The 18826-nt window shown below is 37.5% G+C and overlaps 1 protein-coding gene across 1 annotated transcript in view; it reads left to right on the forward strand.

Moving 5' to 3' along the window:
* Positions 1–18826, forward strand: part of LOC107696606 (neural-cadherin) — a 303591-nt gene that overhangs the window by 162342 nt on the left and 122423 nt on the right. The window contains exons 14-18 of the mRNA XM_016497044.1: positions 1736–1863; positions 3592–3778; positions 9723–9866; positions 13849–14132; positions 15603–17251. Coding sequence (XP_016352530.1) covers positions 1736–1863; positions 3592–3778; positions 9723–9866; positions 13849–14132; positions 15603–17251 — 2392 coding nt within the window. The remainder of the gene's footprint in view (positions 1–1735; positions 1864–3591; positions 3779–9722; positions 9867–13848; positions 14133–15602; positions 17252–18826) is intronic.

Below are 18826 nucleotides of genomic sequence, written 5' to 3' on the forward strand. Positions count from 1 at the left end.
GGTCTCTTATGCAGCCTAATAATCCAACTGATCCTGTAGCTCAAACAGAATGACAAACCTTCATGTAAACTTTTTAATTTAGCTCAGTCCAATTGAAAAGAATTGGTGCAGATCTTATATAAACCGAGTTACTTCCATGTAAACCTTGTATGAACCCAGATTTAAAAGTACCTTGTATGTACAGGCAGTACAATGACGGACAACACTTTGCATGTAGTTGGAAACTAAGTTGGAATAATTTAAAGGACATGAGGTAGATATTACAGGAAGATATTACAGGCCTGAAACATCTCAACATGGCTTTAATGTAACTGAATGTATATACATACAAAATTTGGATTATAATGAGATGCAAAGTGTAGCTTTAACTTGAAAAGCAGCTCTTTGCATGTGCAAATGGATATTTTCACCAAATTGTGGAACTTAGTGTGCATGTAAATATTACATCTAGACTATTTTAATTTGGATTGACATTTATAGTTTTAGCAGGCACTTTCATATTTATTATTAAAGCAATTTACAAGACTATCTACACTTTAATCACATTTAAAATGACAGCTTTTAATCAGTTTCTTGTTTGAATTCCAGTTCCTTGTCCTTACACTTGTTAATTTATTTTTATAATCCATTCACGCTTAAACTCTGATTATTGCAGAATGCGTCCTATAGCAACGACTCTTTAATAGCTTTTATTTCATCCCACCCTGTCTGTTCGCCTCTACTTAAGCATTCCTCTGTGTTCATCTCTTCCACCGCAGGAAGTCTATGTACTTCCCCTGTAATTTACAGAGTTTGCCCTGCAGTGTTAATCTGGCTCTCTCTTCATGGATGAATCCCTTGCTCTCCCCCAGTTATGACTGCTCCATAATACTGATCCAGCTACAGTTACAGTACTTAAAAGATGTATGTTAATTCATCTGGAGTTGTAGGAGGACATTGGCACCTGATCAGGATCGGTTTTGTGAACTGAAGGGTAACATCTTCATGGGAAACACTCTATCGTTCAGCGTAATCCACAGACAAATAATGAATCTGTTCTGTTGCTTTTGACTTATTTACACCTTGCTTCTTTCTCCATTTAAGAGTACAGCCAGTGCCATGTTCAAGAGAGAGAGAGAGAGAGAGAGAGAGGCAGAGTGAAATGAGGGAGTGCTAGAGGGAGGAGGTCATAATGGATTTGGCCTTCCTCTTTAATTCATGGTTTACGGCTTTGGCTGATAGAAAATTAAAACCTCAAAGTACATCAGATGGTGATTAGTGTCTGGAATCATTGAACCCATTAAAGATCTTACCCTAAATTCCAATGTCCTCATGTCCCTTCTAGGACTGAGAGCAGCACATTTTGGTATTCATTTCCTCTTGAACACACAGAATCCACTAATGTAATAAGGCTGAGATAAGACATAATGTCAGAGTTAAGATAAGTCAGATTTGTTTCTGATGGAAAGCCAGAGTTTTAACTTCCCTCAAGCTACCAAAGATATTTATGCGTCTTCATGGTCAGGTGGCTGAAACTCCACAAAAATAGGTCAAACTGATGCTTTAAGGCTGGAAACAAGGCACAAATATTAATTCACATCAATAATGCCTTGTTAAAACTGTAAGTATATATGTTCTGTGCACCAAGGCCACATTATTCATTTTCTCTGAATGGCAGCGAGCCCGATATATATATTCCTTATGCAACAAACAAAGAAAACTAATGAAAATATTTGTGACTGTCTGCTGTTGACAGATGTCAATGACAACGTTCCATTCTTCACCTCCTCCATATACGAGGCATCTGTGACCGAAGGGGCAGAAATTGGAACTCTGGTTCTACAAGTGTCAGCCAATGATCTTGACCTGGGACTGAATGGGAAGGTATGAAATAGTGTTTTTCAGTTGAACTAGCTATTCACTCAGTCGACCTCTGTCTGTAAATACTGTACTCATACAGTACACTATGTTAAGCAATAAGATCTGTAAAATTCAAAGAACATCTGTGATACAGCCACGCTTTAAATGAGGATGAGTAGAATGATCTTTATTCTGTTTCTCACTATGACCTCCAAAACGCACTTATTTATTTTGATAAAACCCTGGCTACTTTTTTTCGGCATTATTTGTGTTATATTTCAGTGGGAAGGCAAACATGTCTATAGCTCTAAGATTTCGTTGTTTTGTACATACATATGTAATATATACTGCACACATTCAGAGAAATATCACTTATATTTTTAATGAATTATTTCAAGAATGATATGCAGTCTGTCATATGCTATCATATCATTCCACTGTTCAAAAGGTTTTTTTTTTCTAAATGGTTTTGAATAAGTCTCTTATGCTTAACAAGACTGCATTTATTTGATCATAAATTAACATGTAAAGTAACTGTTAGTTTAATATATTTTAAATAGACTTTCTGTGATGACAAAGCTGAATTTTCAGCTGCCATTATTTCAGTTTGTCGCATGATTGTTCAGAAATCTTTCTAATATGCTGATTTGGTGCTCAAGGAATATTTATTATTACTATCAATGTTAAACAGTTTACAGTTAGCAGTTTGGCTACGTAATATTTTTGTGGAAACTGATACATTTTCTAAGTTACTTTAATGAATAGAAAGTTCAAAAGAACAGCATTATAAAGGTCACTTGATCAATGCTGTGTCCTTGCTACATAAATGTATAAAAATAAATAAATGAATAAAACAAAACAACAACAACAAAACAATTGCAGACTCCAAACTTTTGAGTATGTTTCTGTCGTTCTATTAGCTGATAGTGAACATGTTTGTGAAATCATTATTGTTGAGCCATGCTGTGGACCCTGGTTTCGAAGGTTGTGATTAAATATTCCTGTCTCTGTGCTCAACTCTATCTGTTGAGGGGCCTTTCAACAGTCCTCTGAATTACAAATTCCATGCAATGGAACAATAATGAGTATCATTTGTGGGTGTGAAGGCTAATATAATTTTTTCTCTTACAATACCCCCCTTACACACAGCCCCTTTTGTGCCAGATGGGGTTTGCTGTGTGTTTTATTAACCTGACCCCTGCAATCATTTTATTTAGCCGTTTACATTTAATTCAGCCTCTTACTTGTGTTCTCGGCTCTAATGCGGCCAGCAGGGCATCATTTAATACTCACACAATGCTGGTTTAGTGTGGCCGTTCAGAGCAGCTTGTCTGATAATTGTTGTTTGGGGCTTGTTGAAACAGCAGTTGGCACCTCTTCATCAATTCAACAGTTCTGGCTATCTAGATTAGCTTCATTATTCTTAACTTGAATGGCCTTGATTTCTGCTTTACCTGCTGGGAAATTGCCAATGTGCGTTACAGGCATTACCGGTAGAACACGCAACAGGAGGTCTCAGCTTCAGGTCAGAGAGCTGGGTAAATAAATTATGAAGAGAAGGCTGGATTGTTTAATTACATGTGGTTAGATGAGGTGGAACAGTCTTAAGCACACATATACACACAGGAAGACCAGTATTAATTGTTAATGCGTTTTCCTACAACCCTGTTAAATGTTCTGTGACAGGTTTGGCACTATTTCTCCTCTGTATGTCATTTCTTTTTGCCAATTTCTTTTTTTATTGTGTCTCAGATCTCATACTCTCTACTGAATGACCGTAGTGGAGACTATCAGTACTTCCGCATTGATCCTGAGCTGGGAACCATCTACACAGAGGCTGTGTTTGATCGAGAGACCAAGGGATCCTACCTTTTGGAAGTGAAGTCAGTAGATGGCTGGGAATCAGCCAGGCCAGGGAAGCACGGACAGCCCAACTCAGGTACAGTGAGCCTAATGTGACACCTTATATGAAAAGCAGAGTTAAGGCCTTTTCACACTGAATGTGAAAATTTGGCGCAAATGTTTGGCGCGATGACACTTTTGAATCTAAACAATATATCCCTCTATAGATAGATAGATATTGCTCGATTTTTTTCCCTCGTGCCCGGAGCAGCTGAACACCAAACAAGAGCATCCAGGAAGAGAGAAGAGAGTGGATGCTGAGCTCTTGTTATCATTTGTATCTGAGAATGTATTCTCACATGTTCTTTATACAGAATATAATTTCTGTTAATTTTCCACTGACATTTTCTTTCACTTGCAGAGAGTCAGAGAGTCACTCTAAATCTGTCAATAATGGGATAATATCTCCTGCCATTATGTATGAAAAAAGAATGAGAGAAACATTTTTTCTATACATGAAATACGAAAGCAAATAGACATATGATTATGACAATATATTTTCTGTATGTGTTTGTGACGAGTGGGGGCGGGGCCGAGAGCCGTGGGAATGGAGCGAGGCCGGTGGAGTAATTGATAATGAGCGACACCTGCACCACTCACCGGTCTCGAGTCCCACGGAGGAGCTCCGGAAGTATAAAAGGAGGAGTGACGACAGTGAAAGGAGAGAAAATCCAGGCCTGGTCCTCTCTCCTCCAACACTGCCGTCACTCCTCCTTTTATCCTTCCGGAGCTCCTCTGTGGGACTCGAGACCGGTGAGTGGCGCAGGTGTCGCGCATTAGCATTTACTCCACCGGCCTCGCTCCGTTCCCACGGCTCTCGGCCCCGCCCCCCTCGTCACAGTGTTTTATGCAGCTCATGATATTTTTATAACAATAATGATATTTATGACAAATGAGAAGCAGGTGTTGTGTTCAATTCATTATAAAACATACAACGAGTGCATGTCTGCCTATTATAGAATAAAAATCCACTCAATCAGAAGTTATTACAAGCATTCGATGATGGTTTAAAGTGGGTTTTAAGCAAAAACATAAATAATCGTATACATTTTCAAATGTAGCTTGATGTTAATTGTATCTTTATTTATATTTTAAGATGTATTCTTGTGAGCATTATAGATAGTTTGTGTTTCTGGTGTAGAACCAAATTTTTTATTTATCTTAATTTAATGCTGTATATTGAGCAGGGAATCTTAATACGAGATACATATCCGAGGAAAAATGCATTTCTGGTCGGCGCTACCTAGTGTGCAGGTGTGAATTAGCAGAAGGCAATCAATCGTTTCGCGTTCGGTGTAAAAGCACAGTTCGTCCGTGATTCGCCTCGCTTTTTCGCATTGCGCTCAGTGTGAAGCGGCCTTTAGTTATAACACCAAGACTCAGGGTTGGTTGTAACATCAATGAAGCATGTTATAAGTTACTCCAAGCAAATTTTTTGTTTTATTTATATGTTTTCTTTGAACTTCAGTATGCCTAGGTCTTGGAAGAGTAAGACAAACCGAAGGTCTCTAAATGTTCAAATGTTCAAGTTCAATTTTATTATGCCTAATTACTATGTCTGACATAAACAAACATGCTTAAACTCACACATGTGCATGTTACTCAGTTTTATTATGATGATGCTGATGTAACACAAACACCAATTATGTTGAAAAGTCAGTGATGAATTAAAAAGCTTTCAAAATCCTTTTTTTTTTTTTTGTCGTAATCCTTGTTGCATAATGTTACATCTCACCCCAGAGAATGTTACAACCTGGACTAGTATGGGGTGAATTGTACACTCTAAAAAATGCTGGGTTGTTTCAACCCAACTTTGGGTCAAATATGGACTAACCCAGCTGTTGGGTTAAATTTTTAAATGAAATTTTTAACCCAAAAGTTGGGTTAGTCCATATTTGACCCAAAGTTGGGTTGAAACAACCCAGCATTTTTTAGAGTGTAACATTTCACTCCTCATGTTTGAAACTAAACAAAGCATTTTCTGTTTGTGCTGCAAAGATAACTGCTATGCCATTTAATAGCAGACACTTGTAACTAGTTTGAATCACATTTTGAACACACTGGCTTAAAAGAACTCCAAGATACAGACAAAAATGTCAAAAATGTTACAACCATCCCCAGTCTCCCCTAGTGGTTGCTTTCATTTGGTGGTGCAGAAATACATAAAGTAACTGACAATAAGGGTTAAAAATGGGAACATGGATTAAAAATACCACTGAAATGATTAAAAATGCTTCTAAAATATGAGATGATGGCAGAAAATGCCTGTGTATGAGTTATTGTCTTCATATTTATAATATATGACATAGTTAAGCAATATAAATGTAAGCTGTTTTTTCCCAAATATTAGCACAAGTGCTGATATGAAAAATTATTTTATACCACAGTTCAATACACGAGATGTTAATATTAAGTGACTTAATTTTCAGACAGTTTCAACAATGAAAATAATTCCAAACAAAGTCACAGCAAATATTATTGCACTTCTACAAACAAAACAGCACTGTTTTTGTTTCTGAATAAATCCATGTTTTTGAATGAATCAGGAGGGTCAATGAATCAGTAACCCTTTATAAGAACATCCAATTGCTTGGTTCCTGAATTAATCGGCCACTTGAATGAATCAATTCAAGAAATGACTGACTCATGAAGACAGAGGTTTACTGTCACTACAGGTGGTTTTAGTTTAATATTTAAAGTATAATTGAATCTTTCTTCAATCTTTTTATATTACTTTATTTAAAAAAAAAAGTGCTAAGATTGGTCTGCACTCTGAACGTTTTTTTGGTTAAAGCAGTTCATAATGTCATGAGATTAAAATGTATTCAAAAACATTAATCTCATCACATTATTTATTGTGCAACTACTTCTAAATGACACTTCAGATGCAGCTTCTGAGCCACATCTGCAGTCTAAAGATGAATTTTGTTGATACTGATTTCATTTGATTGGTAACAGCATTATAGTGTTTAAACTAAGTGTAATAAAATGTAAGAATTTGACATAAAAGACAGTGTATACTTATAATACGCTCCTTGAAATCAGTTTAAGGAGGCAAATATCTCCACTTAATGGAAAGTAAAGTTCACTGCTGACAATTGTGTCTGGAAAGAAAGTTATTCAATATCAACTTTATTGAACTGTTGTATTAAAGCAATATCACACTTGCAGTCAGTTTTAGACTGCTAAATACCATTTAATTGACACACAGCTCAGTTACGACTTCCAGTTTATAGCCTATTTTAGAACCAAACTGCCTCCCTTAAATATTCAGGACTCATGCAGACCATATTTGAAGCTTGTGTTTGTCACTGTCACAATGGTCATTGATCCTATCAATAAAACAAGAATTTATACAAGATTAATATAAGTTAGTAATTACAGCTGTCAGTCACAAACACTGACTGTTTGAACATAGCCAGTGGGGTAGTGGGACTTCACAATACAAAGCTAAAGAGGATCTAAAGTTCAGGGGAATATTTCCATTAGCTGCATAAAATATTACATTGCATAATCCTTGTTTAATATAGACAGCGTGACAGTTTGTTTGGATTTGTTAGACCACAGGGCTAGCCAGAGTCTCACACAAATGTATTTTTCATTCATTGTGTGGAATATTAATATGTCTCTTTTGCCTAAATAACACACTAACACTTGAAGTAAACTAGACAAAAAAGTTGCTGGTTTAAATGTTGATGAAGGTGCCAGAGGAGAAGGGGCAATATCAGGGAGCAGCAGGGACAGTCTGAGAGAGAATTGAGTCTGCTCCAGTACTCTCTGTCCTCCTCTGCTGTCTGTCCGCTCACAGTTTGCCTTGCACTCCAAACAGAGGAGACGTGCACTCCAGCACACTTACAACTGTAATGAAATACACAAATTTAGATGATCAATTTGACAACACGGCAGTGTCAAATATGGTCCAGCACACAGGAGACAGAGTGTTGATTAGCGGAGAGTCACGTACACACACATAATTACTCAGAAACGTGTGAACGCTAATTGCACTAAGATGCTGTCAAAAACGTCAGTATGACAAGGAAACAAAACACAAGTGCTGTTTGAGAAGAAAATCACACAACAGAGTTGTGCCTCTGCGTTTGTGAGGGGAAAACATGACCGCGTCTTCATGGCGGAGCTCTGAACAACATGCCAACCTGTCAAAGGGTGGCAGCTAAGCGTATGCTGTGCTCTTTTTACACAACATAACACGTCAGAAAGAGAGCGGGATCAAGACTCGAATCAGACACTTTATCTACGAGTCTATCCGCCTCTCACAGCCCTGACTGAGCTGAAGGCTCTGAAAAGGTCACTACGTGTTTGATTGTTTAAGTTCTTCAGTGTTTTTTTAGAGTACCATAGGATTTGTTGCTTTAAAGTGATTGTTCACCTAAAAATGACATTTCGGTAGCACTTAAGAATAAGGAACAGTTTTAGAATAAGGAATATTTCCCTTAATATACTGCTAATTTGCTGCTTATTAATAGTACTAAGGTTAAGTTTAGGTATGGGGTAGGGTTAAGGGATCTGAAATATGGTCATGCAGAATAAGGCATTAATATGTGCTTTATAAGTATTAATAAACAGCCAATATGGTAGTTATATGCATGCTAATAAGCATCTTAAAAATAACGGTGCTTCAAAAGGTTCTTCAAGCGATGCCATAGAAGAACCATTTTTGGTTCCACAAAGAACCATTCAGTCAAAGGTTCTTTAAAGAACCATCTCTTTCTTACCTTTTTATAATCTGAAGAACCTTCTTTCGCCCAAAAGAACCTTTTGTGAAACAGAAAGGTTCTTCAGATGTTAAAGGTTCTTTATGGAACCATTTAGACAAAAAGGTTCTTCTATGGCATCGTGAAGCACCTTTATTTTTAAGACTGTAGGTCCTTAAAATAAAGTGCTACCAAAATTTTTCCTGTCATTCTAAACATGTATGGCTTTATTCAGTGGAACATAAAAGATATATTGAGAAATGTCTCTTTTTTTCCGTTTTTTTTTTTTTTTTTTTTCTTTTCAAACCCTTTTGATGATCAGAATTCTTCAAAATGTCTTCTTTTATGTTCCACTGAAGAAAGAATGTTATAAAGTTTTGGAACAACAATAACATGAGGGTGAGTGAATGATTTTGACGCAACCGGCCCGAGTTTGAGCCTGCTTTTTTCTGATCCCATTCTTCTCCTTTTTCCAATTACATATCAGCTCGGAGAGGCATTTATTTTTTAAATAAAAATGAATAAAATATTCCAAAAGTGGAAATAAAGTGGTATTTATTATTGGAATTAAAGTGTGTTTAATGGGCATTTAATAGGCTTTGCCTTTATTGGAGGTTCAATATGGTGGTAGATGTAGGGTTGGGCTTTAGGGATATAGAAGCAAGTAAGGTCCCAATATGGCAGCCATTTATCCTTTTATGATTAAATAAATACAATATATACCCTGAATTTGTTATTATTATTGCATGTTTTTTTATATTGTACTACAATAAGCTGATGTGCAGGTATCTGCACTAATTACAAATAGCATACAACACTATTTGCGCCTTGTCTTTCATTTGCGGGTGAACTTTTCCTTTAATAATTGTTCTTATCTTCAGCAGCAGATTGTAATTGATGTGTCTACTGATAATTATATCACGTAGAGCTCATTTAAATGGGGCAAGCATCACAAATTTCACTTGCTTGCACTCAGTAAACACAGAACCCCTCACATCACCTGATGACTTCAGACACAACGTAGAGCCACACACATGAGAGGAAGATAGAGAGATGAAGATGGACAGAAAATGAATGGGACAAACAGAAGACACATGAATTTGATGGAATTGGAAATGTCAGATATTTACAAAGATAGGAGGGAGGAGAAAGAGAAGTGGGGAAATGACAGAAGCAAACACTTGAATGTAAGAAAGACAAGAAAAGTGAAGTAAAGATAAGAGTGTCTGAACAAAGATTGCTAATCTTGTGTGTTTCTACTCTTGTCAGATACGGCGTATGTGCGTATTTTCATCAGCGACGTGAATGATAACAAGCCAGTGTTTGCGCAGTCCGTGTATGAGGTTGACGTGGATGAGGATGCTGACGTGGGCTCCACCATCCTCACTGTCAGCGCTAATGATGAAGATGAAGGTAGGTGAAGATGAGGATGATGGGTAGAACAAAATGCTAATTTGTAAGAGGGAAGTAGGAAATATGAAGTGTTGACTCGGGGTGTAAATGAGGGTCGTAGATTTGAGAACCTGACATCACAGCTCAAGTGTGATCTTCAACACCTGATGCATTTTCTGTAAATTGCAAGGGAAATGTAGAATAATTAATTAATGAAGACCTTATAAAAAATAACAATATCATTAATTATGAGGAAAAACTAGGCATGTTTTATTATACAATTCATTTTATTACAAAAATAGTACTTCAAAAGATTACAATTATGGAAAAATGTGGAATATCAAATAAAAAGGGAAATATTCTTTCGGTATTTACAGTGTTTCAGCAGTTGGACTATATTAGTGCATAAACCACTCACAGGGCTTGGCTAGCTCACAGCGATATTAATGAAACACAGTTAGAACATGTTCCCATGAGTTTGAGTTTGTCTCCAGGCTATTGCTCTCATATTCTGTATCTGTACCGCTCATGAATGAGAGACAGAGACAGTTGGTTCCTCATCAATATACCCTGACAACATAACAAATGCTGCTCCCAAGATAACCGGCCTCATACATTGCCATACAAAAGCCTTGGATAATATTTTTGCTTTATCACACACACTCCAGAAATACGCTGGAAGAGGATAGTCTACATAACTCATCAGCCAGCCTGTCTGGATATACAGATGCACTACTGAAGCGCGTTCCCTGTGGTCCAGCTGAATCCACGTCGTGCTCCTCAGTGTGGATTTGATGCAGGAGAGAGGAAGGGAATTCTTGTATCAGTCATTCATCATAATATAGCCACAATAATTAATTAATGAAGACCTTATAAAAAATAACAATATCATTAATTATGAGGAAAAACTAGGCATGCTTTATTATACAATTCATTTTATTACAAAAATAGTACTTCAAAAGATTACAATTATGGAAAAATGTGGAATATCAAATAAAAAGGGAAATATTCTTTCGGTATTTACAGTGTTTCAGCAGTTGGACTATATTAGTGCATAAACCACTCACAGGGCTTGGCTAGCTCACAGCGATATTAATGAAACACAGTTAGAACATGTTCCCATGAGTTTGAGTTTGTCTCCAGGCTATTGCTCTCATATTCTGTATCTGTACCGCTCATGAATGAGAGACAGAGACAGTTGGTTCCTCATCAATATACCCTGACAACATAACAAATGCTGCTCCCAAGATAACCGGCCTCATACATTGCCATACAAAAGCCTTGGATAATATTTTTGCTTTATCACACACACTCCAGAAATACGCTGGAAGAGGATAGTCTACATAACTCATCAGCCAGCCTGTCTGGATATACAGATGCACTACTGAAGCGCGTTCCCTGTGGTCCAGCTGAATCCACGTCGTGCTCCTCAGTGTGGATTTGATGCAGGAGAGAGGAAGGGAATTCTTGTATCAGTCATTCATCATAATATAGCCTGGAGTGGCTGGACATTCCCCGAACCTGAAGCTTTACCCTGATGAATAGATTTCAGCCTTCGCTGCAGCTCTGACTTAACCCGCGCAGCCACTGGAGCAGAGCCATCATAGCACATCTGTGCTTTCATAAGGAAGCCGTGATTCTGTGTATTAGCAGAAAACGCAAATAAGCCAAATATTCCCTAATGCAATTTTGTTGAGGTACCCAAGGCAACACGAGATGGTGGAGATGAAATGGCGATAAGGCTCCTAATGTGTCGTTCCCTATTCATTAACCTCGTACCAGCAGGGATATCTAAACACACTGCGAGCAGATCTGAAGGATTGTTAAGCAGGAGTGTTTTTGCACTGTTTGCTCAACTGGGTTATTTGTTTATATGAAGTCTCTTTGCATTTATTACCGACCTCAGAGAGATGAGCTTTGAGTCCTAAATACAAAATAACAGCAAAGGAGTTATAAAGAATTTAATAAAATAGCATGCTCACAACACATGCATTGCATCCTTCACTGTCTAATTAACAGAGCCCAACAGGGGATCCAAACATTTTCTTTTAAGCTTGTTTGGACTTCCATCTGTTCGCATGTGAACGAAATGTGAACCAAAATTCAGGTTTGGCGAACTCTGTCCTACAAATTCGGTTAGCACAAGCAATAGACACCCTAAATATCACAGGCTGGATGGATTCAAAGAACACGCAGACAATAAAGTTATGTGGCTTGCCGTGTTGTGAGGTCACAAGTATTTTTGCATACTGAAGTGTGGTTTTGGGTCTACTGTATGCTGCAGCTCTCATTGGCTACGTTCACAGCACAGGTGATATTGACCTAAATCCATTTTTCTTTGTGAGATTGTTCATTGTCATATTAAATGTGCCCGCCAAATTTACCTAACAGCATAAAATCAGTTTATCAAAGTGTGTTAGGCCGTGTGTCCACCAAAGCATTTTTTTCTTATGAGGCTAGCGTATTTTTTCAATTGTTTTGGTGGAAGCGTTGTACATTTTTAAAAACGGTAGAAGCGTGATGAGATGCTAAGTGTCTGTTTTACACTGTGCAATTTACTTGTTGCCTAGAGTTGAAAAATTTTCAACTTTGGGTAAAATGCAACGTTCATCACTGTCACTTTTTATCTAGCTGTCACAATCACAGTGGAGGAGGGGTGGGACAAATCCCACATCAACCAACTGTCACATCCTGCTTGCACTATGACTGAACAACAGTGGAGTTAATATTGATTTTAAAAATAATATTTTGAGTATTCATGTCTGTACCAAATGAAATTCTGAGAATACCACCAATATTGAGAAACATTTCATTTGCTATGTATCTGTCACATTACTTATATATTATATTATATATGTTATATTTATATGTTATATTTTACCTAATGGTACCAGTATTAGTTAAATATATTAAATCTATTTAAATATCTTAAGTATATTTGATGCTGTTAATTCCTTTTACACGTGACGACATGTTTGTTTAATTTGCCAAAAATAGTAACCAACACAAAATTAACCTTTTAATTATAATAACTGTATTTATTATTTTTGTCTTCGTATGAAATTCAATGATCATCAAAGTTCATTAAGAATAAAATTTAAGAGTTAGTCATTTGTACAAACACTACTGAGAAGATATTCTCAAAAACAAAAACACACCTCTTTAAATATATGTGATATTAAATGTGTAATTATATAATGAAAATTATCATTTACTCATCCACATTTCATTCCAAACCAACATGACTTAATTTCTTCTGTGAAAAAAAAAAAAATATTTTGAGCCTTGATTTTAGACCTCCAATTTTGTGTTTTGCAGAAGGTAGTCAAAGAGATTTGAATTGAATCCACTCTTTTACCTTTCTTGTGCTTAATCAAACTAAACTGTCCATGATTTAATTCAGAAAAAAAAAAAATAAAAAATTTAATCTGAGTTACATGCACAAAAGCACAGAATGGGGCCGTGTTGGTGGCATTGACAGAATAAAAAATGTTTAAGCTACATGAGTCTTGAACACTGCATTTTCTTTTGAGTTTGAACTTGTGTGCTTCAGAAGAGAGCTTGAGCTGAATGGACTTTTGATTGAATGTCTGACAAGAGCTATGCAAAAGTACAAAACAAAGTTTTAGCGCAGGAAAAATCTGAAATGAACGTTTTTCACAGATTATTGTGAAAAATAAAATACATTTTCATTCAGACATATCTCCACCTAATTTGAAGTTTATTGGTCTATGTTTCCATTGTGGCAAGTTTCCAAGGCTACTCTTGACAGTAACCTCTAAAGGCCATTGAAGCAGTTTATTGTTCACCTGCAGCAAAAAGCTTGTTATCGTATTTTAAATAGATACATTTTTCCTGCTAACCATTTTTCCACTTTTAAAAGTTTTTGAATTTTAGCTTTTTGTTCAATAGCCTTTATATCAGTGTCAGTGTAAGTCTATGCTTTCCTCTTTGTTCCTCTTAAAAGTTTTCTTTGTTTTCATTAACTCCTCTTATTCTTCAGGTGCTAATGCCAAATTGCGCTACCAGATTACATCAGGCAATGTGGGAGGTGTTTTTGACATGGAGCCCGAGGTGGGAACCATCTTCATCGCCCAGCCGCTGGATTATGAACAGAACAAGCTCTATAAGTTGCACGTCTTGGCGTCTGATGGGAAGTGGGAAGATTATGCTACTGTAATAGTCACCATTGTGAATAAGAACGACGAAGCACCTGTGTTCTCTGTGAACGAGTACTATGGCAGCATGACAGAGGAGCTGGACGGTTCTCCTGTCTTTGTGTTGCAGGTACTGCCTTTACATTCTCTGTATTGTACATATCAGCTCTGTTCAATTTTCAGATCACATGTTAAAAGCTTGTTATCGTATTTTAAATAGATACATTTTTCCTGCTAACCATTTTTCCACTTTTAAAAGTTTTTGAATTTTAGCTTTTTGTTCAATAGCCTTTATATCAGTGTCAGTGTAAGTCTATGCTTTCCTCTTTGTTCCTCTTAAAAGTTTTCTTTGTTTTCATTAACTCCTCTTATTCTTCAGGTGCTAATGCCAAATTGCGCTACCAGATTACATCAGGCAATGTGGGAGGTGTTTTTGACATGGAGCCCGAGGTGGGAACCATCTTCATCGCCCAGCCGCTGGATTATGAACAGAACAAGCTCTATAAGTTGCACGTCTTGGCGTCTGATGGGAAGTGGGAAGATTATGCTACTGTAATAGTCACCATTGTGAATAAGAACGACGAAGCACCTGTGTTCTCTGTGAACGAGTACTATGGCAGCATGACAGAGGAGCTGGACGGTTCTCCTGTCTTTGTGTTGCAGGTACTGCCTTTACATTCTCTGTATTGTACATATCAGCTCTGTTCAATTTTCAGATCACATGTTTGTCATTTTAAAATAGCAACTTTTTTTGTGGCTCCTGTTTCTTAATTAAAAAAAAATAAAAAATAGAAAGAAAATATTAGGAGCTCCTCTAAATGTAACAAAAACAGGTCATGGACGTGTGATTACCACATTCTTCTTTCATTAATAGGCTATTTGAAAATGAATAATACAACAATTCATTGGAAATTGCCCAAACACTAATTTATGTTACCTTACCAGGGTATTTTGTGTTTCGTAATTATAGTGAAAACTGTGATTGATTTGTTCTTCTTAATGCATTCAACATTTTGATCGAGTCTCACGGGTTCATGCGTAATGATTAAAGTCCAAAAAAACTAAGTTAATTATTAAAAGTCTGAATTTGCAGCGAGTGACATCACTTTATTTGTCCAAAGATGTTAGAGGCTCATTTTTAATCCGAATGTTTAATCTTTTTATTCCAAAGTTGTTGGAGGTAATCTTATTTCCTAACTTTTTAATTTTCTTTGTCAAGAAGGAGTTTAAAGTTTTTCCTTAAACTTTCTTTTTTTTTCTTTCTTTCTTTCTTTCTTTCTTTCTTTCTATTCTGTTGTTGTTATTCGGTTGTTTGGCATTTATCCTTGAAATTTCGTAGTATTCTGTTGTTGTTATTCGGTTGTTTGGCATTTATCCTTGAAATACAACTCCTAGCTTAGCATGTCTATAACCACTAAAGTGCAGAACAGTAGAGATGGATGGATGGATGGGTGGATGGATGCGTGGACGTACGATTAGAAGGTTGTTTGAATGGATTGATGATTTGATCTTATGTTAGAGTTTGCAGACTGAATATTCAATTTATCTTATCAAATTAATTTATTTTATCAAATTTAATATATTTGATTTGATTTTGCAGGTAACAGCATCTGACCCAGATAAGGATGCTGACCAGGAGGCCTTGAGATATTCCCTTCATGGTCAAGGTGCTGAGAGCGAGTTCATCATTGACGAGGTGACGGGGAAGATTTATGCTCAGATAACATTAGACCGCGAGGCCCGGGCAGTGTGGCGTTTTGTGGTCCTGGCCACAGATGAAGGTGGTGAGGGACTAACAGGATTCACCGATGTCATTATCAACGTGTGGGACATAAACGACAACGCTCCTCTTTTTGCTTGTGCCCCGGACAATTGCAATGGCGACGTGACTGAGAACTCCCCGCCTGGCACTTCCGTCATGGAGATGACAGCCACTGATCTGGATGATGCAGCTGTCGGACAAAACGCAGTGTTGGCCTATAAGATCGTAGGTAATGCCGCCCTTAATGGCGCTAATAGAGGAGCAGATGTTTTCAGCATCAATCCCGCTACTGGGACGGTTTCAGTGGCAATGTCTGGTCTGGACAGGGAGCAGACCGACTCGTATATCTTGGTGGTGGAAGCACGAGATGGTGGAGGTATGATAGGAACGGCCACCGCCACTATACACGTGACAGACGTCAACGACCACGTCCCACATTTCCTGGACCGCTCGTGCTCCATACGCATTCCTGAGAGCAGTGAGCCCAACACACCAATCATAGAGCTTGCCGCAGAGGATGCAGATGCTGGAGAGAATGGCCAGCTGACCTTCAGTGTGGTGGCCGGTGATCCCGAACAGAAGTTTTACATGGTGAGCCATCGACAGGAGCAGCGCGGGACCCTTCGTCTCAAGAAGCATCTGGATTACGAAAGACCGGGCGAGCAACGCTTCAACCTCACCATCAAAGTGGAGGATATGCAGTACTCCAGCTTGCTTCACTGCACGCTAGAGGTCGAAGACTGCAACGACCACGCGCCAGTCTTCATTCCTCACTTTCTACAGCTTCCTGCCGTACGAGAGGATGTCGCTCCAGGAACCAGCGTGGCAAGTGTGGCTGCCACTGATTTGGACTCGGGGTTGAATCGCGAGATCACTTATAGCATTGCTCCGGAGTCTGATCCGTACCATCTGTTTTCTGTGGACCAGTCGGGGTTGGTCACTGTGGCTAGTGAGCTGGACCGGGAAAAGGTCGCACAGCATCACTTGGTTGTACTTGCGACAGACCACGGCACAGCACCGTTGACTGGCACTGCAACTATCCAGATGGCTCTGCTGGATGTCAACGACAACGGCCCTGAGTTTGAGGCTGTGTACGCACCAATAGTGTGGGAGAACGTTTTGGGCCCGCAGGTTGTGCAGCTTAACCAGAGCTCCACGTTATTGAGAGCCGTGGACCAAGATTCAGAGGAGAACGGCTCACCCTTTTCCTTCTCTGTGCCTCTGGAGTATCGTTACAGCAATGATTTCCACCTGCAGGATAATGGGAATGACACGGCCACCATCACCACACTGAGAGCATTCGACAGGGAAAGACAGAAAGAGTTTCTACTACCTGTCATCATGACCGATAGCGGCAGTCCACCGAAGACCGTCACAAACACCCTCACTATCACCATCGGTGACGAGAATGACCACGCCCACATAGCTGGACAAAAGAAAGTGTTCATCAACTGTCACAGAGGTAATGGCTTTAACCTTATAAGCATGTACTAGCAGATACAAGGGTCAGTAATGGTTAAACTACATTTAATTAAATGGGCTGATAAAATGTCATTTAAATTGATTATAATATTTGACGTGTGGGTTTATCTGTTAAATCAGGAGTTTCTTCATTGATCTGGTTGTTTAAATTGTTTGTGATTGTTTGTATAAACCAAGGCATTTTTAATGTTATTTATTTCCCTGATGATTATCATAAATATAATAAATCTTCAAAAAGCAGGTTATGTCTTTAAAGTTATGAGATAAATTTATTTATTGGTTTATTTGCATACATACGTTTAATACATATACATATTTAATACACTACCGTTCAAAAGTTTGGGGTCAGTAAAGTTTTTTTTTTTTTTTGGAAAGAAGTCTCTTATATTCTCCAAGGCTGCATTTATTTGAGTTATTAAAATAATGTAAAAAATATAATATTGAGAAAATGTTATTACATTAAATTAAAATTACAAAAATGTAAATAACTGTTTTCTGTTTTATTATATTTTAATTGTAATTATGTAATTTAATGCAATTTATTCCAAAATGGCAAAATTGAATTTTCCGTTCTGAATATACTCCAGTCTTCAGTGTCACATGATTCTTCAGAAATCATTGTAATATGCTGCTCAGGAAAAATTTATTATTGTTATCAATTTTGAAAACAGTTTTGCTGCTTAATATTTTTTGTAGTATCTGTGATATGTTTCTTTCAGGATTTTCTGGAGAATAGAAAGTTCAAAAGAACAGCATTTATTTGAAATAGATTTATTTATTCATTTATCCATCCTTGCTGAATAAAAGTATACATTTATTTTAAAAAAAGAAAGAAAGAAATCTTACAGACTCCAAACTTTGAACGGTAGAGTATATTGTAGCTTTGTCTATTCTACCGCAAACCTCACGTTATTGATTGACCGATAACAGCTGTGGATCATTGTTTTAATGCTACATGCTAGCAAAGCACACGCACCTTAATTGTGGTCCACACACAACAAAAGAGAGCCCTAACATGTTAAGGCTGTATAATAGACAATGTACTGTATTGTTCTTTTCTGAAGATGAGCACTTTAGAGCATGATAAATGCAACTTCTCTGATTCAAATGTTCCACGACGGACAGAAGATGTTTTAAGAGTGCCTGAAAATGTTGAGAACCACAGAGTGAAAAGGCTGAAAAGTCAGTATGTTCATCTTTTACTCTCTGGAAAATTTATTCAAGGCTCTGTTGAAAGTCATTTGTAGTAGATTATATATGATTTACTAAATGGGGGGCTTAGTGAGAATAAAGCTATATTTCGGCAACATTTAAAATAATAAACATTTTATGACTAAACATGTTGAGAATTGTGGAAGAAAATACAATTTTAATACTTATTCAGAAAATTGCTAAATTTGGTCCATTTCAGTCAGCACTCGTGTCAGTAGGCAGTCACTGTGATGTTGTGTGACTTTGGCATGCTGGCCGATTCAAATTATAATGTGCTCCTGCCAGACTTGTTGCTATGATACTTTCAGAGTCTAAGCTGCTATTATTTGCGATTTTAACTGCAATTTTGAGGGGGGGGGGGGGGGGGG

Source organism: Sinocyclocheilus anshuiensis, unplaced genomic scaffold, assembly GCF_001515605.1.
Source record: "Sinocyclocheilus anshuiensis isolate Anshui unplaced genomic scaffold, SAMN03320099.WGS_v1.1 scaffold502, whole genome shotgun sequence".
Classification (NCBI taxonomy): Eukaryota; Metazoa; Chordata; class Actinopteri; order Cypriniformes; family Cyprinidae; genus Sinocyclocheilus; species Sinocyclocheilus anshuiensis.